The sequence below is a fragment of the Salvia miltiorrhiza genome, chromosome 7 (genome assembly GCF_028751815.1).
Source record: "Salvia miltiorrhiza cultivar Shanhuang (shh) chromosome 7, IMPLAD_Smil_shh, whole genome shotgun sequence".
Taxonomy (NCBI): domain Eukaryota; kingdom Viridiplantae; phylum Streptophyta; class Magnoliopsida; order Lamiales; family Lamiaceae; genus Salvia; species Salvia miltiorrhiza.
Window position 1 is genome coordinate 15,822,181 of NC_080393.1, and position 9,356 is coordinate 15,831,536.

The window sequence follows — 9,356 nt, forward strand, 5'->3', positions numbered from 1 at the left end:
ATAAAAGATACTATGATTAACGGATATGCATAATACTAAAAGATATCATCACCGTTGGATATACTAAAATCGACGCATAGGATTTGGTCTCCGTTATTTGAAATCTTGATGATCTCCATTGAACTCTCCCCTATATATATATATATATATATATGTATATATGGAAGAGCTACCGTGAAAATACTTCTTAAAATAAAAATATTTTTTAATGTACGAATTTTATGTAGAACACGTATGAATTCTTCCAACAGAGTTACGAATTATGAAAGATAAATTTTTGTTACCTTTGAGATTCGAACTCAGGACCACGAATTCATCCAACAGGATTACGAATCAACCGTAGATCTTGATGATCTAAGGGCTGGAAATTATTTATATTTTATATTTTAAGAAGTATTTTTATTTTAGCCCTCCCCTATATATATATAGGGGAAGGCTAAAATAAGAACGCTTCTTAAAATATAAATTAGGAACCATTTTCAGCCCTTAGATCATCAAGATCTACGGTTGATTCATCATCTTGTTGGATAAATTCATTGTCATGAGTTCGAATCCCAAAGGTAGCAAAAAATTATTTTTCGCAATTCATACCTTTATACAGTTTATTCATGCGTGTTATACATAAAATTCATGCATTTTTGCTGGTTCGTAATTCTTAAAATAAGGGTGGTTTATTGAATAACCGCCCCCTATATATATATATATATATATATATATATATATATAGGGAGAGGTTCAAATAAGAACCACTAAATAAAATTATAACAGAGAACCATTTTAAACCATTCGATCATCAAGATCTACGGTAGATGCATCATCTTGGTGGATGAATGCAGATCCTGGGTTCGAATCCTGAAGGGAGCAAAAAATTTATTATTTTCGGATGCATTAAATTTAATAGCGAATGCATTAATTTATATAGTAGATGCATTGATTTTAATGGTTCTTATGTTCTCACGATAAGTGTGGTTCTCACTATAACCGCACCCTATATATATATATATAGGAGCGTTCAAATGAGATCCTCTATATGTAGTGAGATTTTAGATTCAATCTTATGCGTAGATTTAATGAATCCCATGACTATAATATTTTCTGATTTTATTCATTATTTAATTAAGATAAGGTATGTAATTAACCAAATTACACTAACTGTATATTACCATTATTTATATAATGAAATAGAATGAAAATGAAATGATGATTCCTGCTGTCATTCCCAATCTTATGCTTGGTAAGATTTTTATAATGAGAATCATCATTTTCGATAGAATGCTATTCACATGAATATGAAATTAGTCATTCCTCCCATCCCCATGGTATCGTGTATACCCACAGATATGGAATTACTCACAAATAAAATTCTATTATTCCATTTTTAATTAAATTGTAATTATTTATTTTTTATTTTGATAAATTTAATCTCATATAGTAATAATTATAATATAATATTATTCATATAATAAATAATAGCAGTAAAAATAATAAAATAAAAATAATAATAATAAACAAATATAATAATAATAATAATAATAATAATAATAATAATAATAATAATAATAATAATAATAATAATAATAATAATAATAATAATAATAATTTTCTTATGGTTAATGAATCAACTAACGCCCAATAAATTAAAATTATACTAGTATTAGATTGAACTCGAATCATTACTTTGTAAAATTGGGGCTAGCCCACTGGCCACCAGGTCCTCACTTAAGTGAAGTGACCCGGGTTCGATCCCTCTTGGGAGCGAATTGGAGATTGGAGATATAAGGTGGATTTGGTGAATGGAGAGATAAGGTGGTTCTTGGAGTGGATGAGGAACTAACTACTAACATCTAATATGACTTTGCCCGATCAAAAAAAAAAAAAGATACACCGTATACGGTAACGAAACGTGATACATACAGGTAAATCATACTCCATCTAAAGAATTAAGAAGCATTGAACATGTCAGTATATGCAGTTGAACATATCACTAATATTTTTGAACGTTTGAGAGTTTGGAGGTTCAAATCCTGTAAAAGTTCAGCATAATTCCCATTGAACGTTAAACAAACGAACGCTGACAGTTAGATTAAATAAAATCAACGGCTGAGATTGCTTCTCATTTCTTTGCAAACATTTACTTTTCCATTGAATGTTCTCCTATATATATTGGTATCTTTTCAGTAAGCATATATGTTTTGCATCCACGATGATAAAATTATTTTTATGGTCATTTAGAATATTTAGGAATTCAAAAAAAAAAAAAAAAAACACACGCATGGGCCCCATGATGATGTAAGCATTTCGAATATTTTGGAGGAGGCAGTCGTGTGTGTGTCAATACTTGAATATTTCATAACTTTATTCTTAAAAGGATATCTCATCAATACACGATAAATTACAGTTCTAGTACAGAAGCCGCGGGCACTGGTGAACAAAATCATTCAAAATTGGATAAAAACTCTAATATGCCTAATTTTCTTGGGATAACATAAACTAGTTCTACATGGTGGTGACCGAACCAATTTGGCAGAAAAACATAAATGGATCCAACATTCAACAGTAGACATGCGAGTCTAGATGGCTTCTCAATTGCAATCCTTCAGGTTCTTTCATGTACTGCTTTGACTCAATATAATTTCGTATCGACATCTTGACCTTGCTGACCTTGGCGCTCCTTGACTCTCTACCACCTTCTTGTAATGCATTCAGAAAGTCACCGGCAATGATGCTCAGTAGCTTCTCGAATTGATTTTTGTATCGACAGTACATTCCGTATCCAGCCATCTGGGCGGGCGCAACAAAATCATCATGCATGTTACACATTAAAGAGGTAGAGGACTATCATATTTCCAGTTATAAAAGATATGTGCATTGTTATCTTACACCCAGAAATGAATCCAGGGCAACTGCAGTAAATAGATTCGCTGGAATCGTATTCAAGAATCTTGCAAGCCATGCCCAACCTTCCTTCGTTCCATGCAGGTTCTGGAAGCCTCCAACGTCAGTCTGCCATAACAAAACAGAATGTAAAACTAGTGTACGGCATATTGCAGTGAATAGCGTAGCTCGTATTAGTAGGAGCAACACACCTGCACTAGAGCTCCATATAGTTTCATATAAGAGCTCAACCTTTCTACATACTCATCGAGGCCCTCAATCTTGCCATCTACTTCCATGTAACCAATAGCTTTGAAGTAATCATCTTTGGTTCTGAATGCTACCTGAATGAACGAAGGCAGATCTTTATATTAATGCAAAAATAAGCACTATATGCATCAAAGATTAGAAAAATACAGAGTATCAAACTAGCACGAGACAAAATTGCAGATAAGAGAACGAGATCATTTGAGCATAAGAATCCATTCATGTTGTATGAGAATTTTGAAGCATGAGGTACAGTAATGAAATAAAATAGATTACCAAACATGGCCAGGGAGCACGAGGAGCAACAATCGTAGAGTAGACACCCAATATCAAGTCAGGAAAATCACCTCTGAGTAACTTATGTGCTTTGGAACTGTGTAGATGCAAACTCTGTTCAACTCAGCAATGACAATATCCATGGCTAGTGGAATCTGTTTTCATAAAAGACAGGTGTCGAACCTTTAGAGCAGAATGGGCAGAAAACTATCTAAACCTTGCAAACTTGTATATTTTACAAGCATACACTTTAAGCAAACTCCCCCCAACCACTACATCCAAGAAATATTTATTCACATGTATTACTATTTTTTTGTCAATTATGTAGAACAAGGTAAACTCTTGGATAAATACATTGAATTAAATATTAATTTCCTTTATAGACATGTCACAAACAGATATGAGAGGCGAAATTGTGAGGTGGGAAAGAACAATGACAAACATGCACCATATAGGTTTAATATATAAAATGCTCATTCCTGCAGAGTAACAATTGTACTTTGTAAGATATAAACACTATTATATATTTATATATGTTTAAATGCCGTATAGCACATTTTCCACAGGTATATTTAATTAAATATTTGTTTAGAATCCTATATGTAAAGAAAGATATTGGAAAAAGAAAAGTTAGGGAGTACTTACAAGTGTTGTGAAAATATAATTTACTCTATAAAATCATAAATTAGTAATAACTATGATAAAAGGAACTCTTGATAATCTTACATAACAAAGAAATTTAGCCACATAAAAATCCTTTATCCCTAATTATTGATACTACAATCAATAACCAAAAAGTTTAATTCTATTCAATATAAAAGCAATGATGTAGTGTGTACATCAGAAAAAAACTTTAGAACTCTACAAATTTTTTATGATATTATAAGCAGAGAAAAAGAAAGAAAGAAAAAAAATCACATTTGAGAAGAACAAAGAACATAAAATTTGAGTTCGAGTCTATTCATCACTTTGTATAAAATGCCGAGAGATTTGTATATGGAACTAAGAGTGAAAAGGAAAGACTGCATCCACAAGAAAATTAGGCTTTATATATATATTAAGAAAAATAATTACTAAAACACCACTAAAATTATGTGATTTCAAGGGGTCAAGGGCCCCGTGGAATCAATGTAGGTTGGCTAGTGACTCATAACATACTAATGTGAACACTGAATGTTTTTATGCTTATTCCTACTTTAAATCACTAACAAGTTTGTCTGTAACTTAAATGATTCTGAGTACTGCTAGTTGTTATCTTATTTAGTCAAATAGCCAACCAGAAACCTGATCGTAATAAAAACTTTCATTTGCAAAGTGAAGTTATTTTACCTCTTGATACTGCAATAACAAATAAAAGTAGAAGTAGCAAGAGGAATAGGAGATTACTTCGATTATATTGTACCTTAGATGTCACAATAACAACAACACGACTGGCAGCGAATATGGCATTAGAGCTCCTTTGATTTGTGCAGTTGGAGACAATCTGAAATAATAATGTGCTCCATAAGTATGAGTAACTTCAAGATTATAATCAGTAGCAAGTTCCACTACATTAAATAATAAAAAACCTTTTCTGCAAATAATTTTATACTGATGGACTGCGGATATTGTGAACTATTAATCAGCTTGATTATTTCTTCTGCCCTTGTCCTGAATCAAAAACAAGACCAATATATCCAGTGAATTCATGGATGAGAAGATTAAAAAGATAGTTTGACAGCATATGATTGTCAATAGTACAAATGAACAACACATTCTACCTGATATTTTCCATGGTAGCTGAGATTGTTCTAATTAGTCTGCCTATAAGTTTTCCAAGGCTGTGATAATCCTGCAAACAACAAACAACAATAAACAGAAGTTAATTGAACTGATAGAATGAAGGGTTTATATGGTCTCTTCTTCAAACTGGACAATACCGTTTCTGGATGTGTGGATATTCCATTAAAAGCATCGTTTATAGAGAACGTGGAGTTCCTAATTCGGCATCATTTGCCTTATTCAAGCAAAAATTCACGCATAAATCTGGTTGCCAACTAGATTTTTGGATGACAAAAAATTGGTCACGTAATATAATATATATTATCTTGTATGTAGTTATTTTATTTGGACATTTAAAAAAATGAAAACATGGTTAAAACAATAGATCCATCCTACATAAAATAACTAAAACAGAGATTGTAGAAGGTCCCCATGATCCATCTCTAACAACTCCACCAAAATATCTCAAGATAAAGATTGCAGAAGATCCTGCAATCGATCTCTAACATGAACTCGAACACTAATCATAGGAAAAAGGAAAAACTAGATCACTTTAACTTATAAAAAAAATATCATCTGCTCAGAAATCATCTGTTAACTTATTTTTGTATATCAGTTGACCACTTGACCGACATTTTTGATAACTTTTAAAGCTGAGGCTGCAGTTTCAGACTTAAAATCAGCTGTTTATAATGATATACCTGATTTAGAGCCTTGTTTTTTGTAGACAATTCTTCATAAATTTGCTGCCTCCTCTTTTCCAATTCAAGAGCATTTTCTGAAGCTCTAATTATGTTTCTTACTGCCAAAGAGAAGCCAATACAACATGCGAATCAATCGGCAAGTAATGCATTCTTATTTGCAGAAAAGTAAACAGAACCTGAGGGCCTGGGGGCTTCCTTGGAATCTTTCCCTGCATTAGGGGCAGTGTCTAAGGCTTCAGAAGCATGTTTGGCTGCAGCTTCTTCAGCAGCTTTCTTCTCAGCCTCTAGAGCCACTAATTTAGCTCGCTCAGCCATTTCAGATCTTAGTTTGGCCTGCTTTTATGCAATACAACTTTGTTAAAGCTGGAAAACACATAATGTAAGTAGCAAAGGATAGAAAGTGAGATATCAATGTGATGCTGTCACAAAAGCATAAAGATGAACCACATAACATGAACAAAGACAGACCTCCTCTTCTGCTTTGATCCTTTCTTGCCGTATTTTTTCTTCCTGGATTGCCTTTTCTCTTCTTTTAGCCTCCGCACGAGCCATATCATCTCTAATTCTTCTTTCTTCTAATTGGGAAATGTGCTCATGATCCCTCTGTACAGCTGTCAGGTGATTATCCAGGGCTTCTGCACTGTAATAGTTAAGGGAGACGTCAACAACATTGATCTTCAAATCAACCTTAAAACTGATAATGGAAATAACAGTACTCGCACGCTCTTGCAAAATAGTATTTATTAGTAGAATCAACTAATTAAGATCCTTACAGAAAAGAGACATCATCACATTTTGCAATAATGTGATATTTTTCAGGTCATTTGGCTCCACGTGATATTCTATTCTACAGAACTCTGAGAATTAAGTCACCAGGAACAAGTTGTTTTGCAAACATTAGTGCATTCTATAATAGTTCAACTTTCCATTTTTCTGCCAACTGTCACACTGCCAGAAAATCTAAGAAAAATACAAGGCAGTTCCAGGAAGCCTCTCTTTTTAATATGGTTATCTGCAATTATTAGATTCAAGTTGGTTTATAGTAGTAAGACACATGATCTCCTATTTTTTCTTACAGTTATTGGGTCATCTTAACATCTTCAAGCAAGCATGCATAAAGAAAGAATAAACTGCAACCACTCTTTTTTAGATAGTGAAATTTAGTAATAGCAATATCAATAATACTTAATTTTAAAAAAAATGACGAATTGAGTATAAAATGTACAAAACCAACCATTGGGAATCAACAAGAACCCCCATCAATTTTATCAGCGATTGAGACACAAAATTAAATAACTTACATTGTGCGTTGATACTGCAAGTCCAATTTTCTCTCCCTCTCGTGCTGTAGTTCTCTGTATTTATCAATTTTAGTAGTCAATGAGCCAAATTTTTCATTTTCATTGACCAGCTCAGTCTCCAGAGATGATATTTTGGATCTCACTGCATCCTGTTATCAAGGCAACAATGAATATACAAATTCCATAGGAACAAGATGAAGCCTTTTTAACAGACCTTAAAAGTTGCTACCACAAATAAAAAAATGCTAAATCACTATCTGGCCAAAAATTAAAATGTCCAACATATAATTTGGACCAGCAATTCTAGATGAACTTCTTCATACCGTGATACTAAGCCGAAATTCATTTGTTAGCTCATAGACCGCACCTTCAGCTAATCCGGCTTTATCCATCAATTGGTGGCATTGCATCCCAAGAGTTACACCATCTTCAGAATCATCACTGCCGAGAGAGAGAACTATTTTAGTCAAGATTTTAAAACAAAAATTACGAATTTTACTGAATGACGGAGGTGTACAGAGCTAACAGCATGCACAGTTCTAATAACAATGTGTTACAAGTCCCATTCTCCTCACACTCTTTTCCCTTATCTTGTGATGCAGGTACATTTCTTGTTTGTTGCATCACAGTTCTAATAACAATGTGTTACAAGTCCCATTCTCCTCACACTCTTTTCCCTTATCTTGTGATGCAGGTACATTTCTTGTTTGTTGCATTATTTCTTAGTGTTCAAAGAGCCACTTCTGGAACATGACTTAAGTAAAGCTTATATAAATATGAATTGAGTCCAAAAGATCTGTTTGTTGCCCGTTTCAAGTCCCATTTACTATCAATCCGTGATTAAAGTACACTTCTTAGTTTTGGCATATTAGACCAAGCCTCGCCAAAGAGGAAAAGGTCTACTGCAATCAGCAAAGGCAGATTATTCATCAAAACCATTAACAGCAAAGGAATATAGTTATATATTTTTGCATGGATAGCCAAGATAAAATGCACAACTATAAGCTTACTCACCTTTAGTACATAAAACTCATAGTTGAAAGTTCTTCAACTGAATATGTAGTAAGCACAAACCTCATATAGAGTTCATCACAGGTAAATCTTCTGCCAGATGCCACAAGTGAATTTTCAGCATCCACATCACTATCACTGTCATTATCGGACACATGCATTACAAAGCCCCGTTTGTCCTTTGAAGCTTTCAAATCTCTGTAAGATTTATGTACGTCATAAAATATCACGCGACAGAATTAAAAACTAAAGCAAATGTGGAAGAATACCTAGGTTCTGTTTTGGTAAAAGGTGAAGGAAAATCTAAAGTTAGACTGAGCTCTTTGTCTATTGAATTGAGCTCCGAAAGTAACTTGTCGAAACTCCAATCAGGCTGAGGATCAGATGCGATCCCATTGACATTTTGCGGACAACGAAGCCCTAATTCAATGACTCCCCTGATTTTTAACAAGGAAACAATGTATTCAACATCCACCGTGAATTACCCATACAAACGCAAAAACAACCTAGCTTCACAAATCACAAAAGTGTAATTTCCCAGTATACAAGAATGCAGCAACTCTAAATTATTACATAAATCTTCTGAATCACAAATTAAACTCCACTTCTTGAAACGGAGAAAAAAAATGCATAAAGAACAGAGAGAGAGCGAGCGAGAGAGATGTAAACATACATGATTTCACGCCACCAGTGCTCCTTTTTTATCCCCCACAAATTCTATGTTCGAGAACCTTAAATCACGTAATGGTTAGATAATCTGGAACATGAAAAAGTTGGAAAATTCAAAGAAGCTGCAGAGATAGTAGGGGTAGAGCGGGAGACGCCATTAACAAACTGTTCAAATTGAGCTCTAATAGCAGCTTTTGCAAATTGAAATCCAGCTCCCACATTTCAAATTGCAGTCGATTTACCTGCTATTGGGCGTTGGGTTGGGGAGGTGTCGGCAGAGCTGCTAAAGAGTTGCCGGAGGAAGCAGGACAACGAAAACTGATAGGCTGCACAGTGAGGCGGAGCACGGCGCAGGCTGTTGCTGTAGAGATTTCGAGGCGAGAGCGTCGTGGGCCGGAGGGGGCGACGAGCGGCGGAAAACAGAGAGATTTCTAGTCTTTTTATTATTACTAATATTTACTCCATAAGAGGTTGTGATTTTCTAAACTAATGA

The 9,356-nt window shown here is 34.0% G+C and overlaps 1 protein-coding gene across 5 annotated transcripts; it reads right to left on the reverse strand.

Moving 5' to 3' along the window:
* Window positions 1–2,325: 2,325 nt before the first annotated feature.
* On the reverse strand, window positions 2,326–9,356 carry LOC130995521 (mRNA export factor GLE1). 5 transcript variants are annotated; one of them, XM_057920835.1, is made up of 16 exons: window positions 9,106–9,356; window positions 8,868–8,951; window positions 8,464–8,631; window positions 8,258–8,392; window positions 7,507–7,624; window positions 7,184–7,332; window positions 6,351–6,522; window positions 6,059–6,215; window positions 5,880–5,980; window positions 5,178–5,248; window positions 4,986–5,067; window positions 4,820–4,900; window positions 3,489–3,572; window positions 3,087–3,218; window positions 2,881–3,003; window positions 2,326–2,781 (listed from the first exon to the last, which is right to left on the reverse strand). In XM_057920835.1, coding segments are annotated over exons 2-16 (1,806 nt in total). In that variant the 5' UTR covers window positions 8,870–8,951; window positions 9,106–9,356; the 3' UTR covers window positions 2,326–2,550. The 5 variants fall into 5 exon arrangements, with proteins under 5 accessions (XP_057776818.1, XP_057776819.1, XP_057776820.1 ...); XM_057920836.1 differs by having other exon boundaries at window positions 8,868–8,925; window positions 9,106–9,355; XM_057920837.1 differs by having other exon boundaries at window positions 8,868–8,985; window positions 9,106–9,355.

Coding starts and splice junctions, on each gene's coding strand:
- LOC130995521 (XM_057920835.1), bottom strand. Junction 7,625..8,257: donor TGTGATGAACTCTATATGAG/GTTTGTGCTTAC, acceptor CTCTCTCGGCAG/TGATGATTCTGAAGATGGTG. Junction 6,216..6,350: donor GGATCAAAGCAGAAGAGGAG/GTCTGTCTTTGT, acceptor GCATAAAAGCAG/GCCAAACTAAGATCTGAAAT.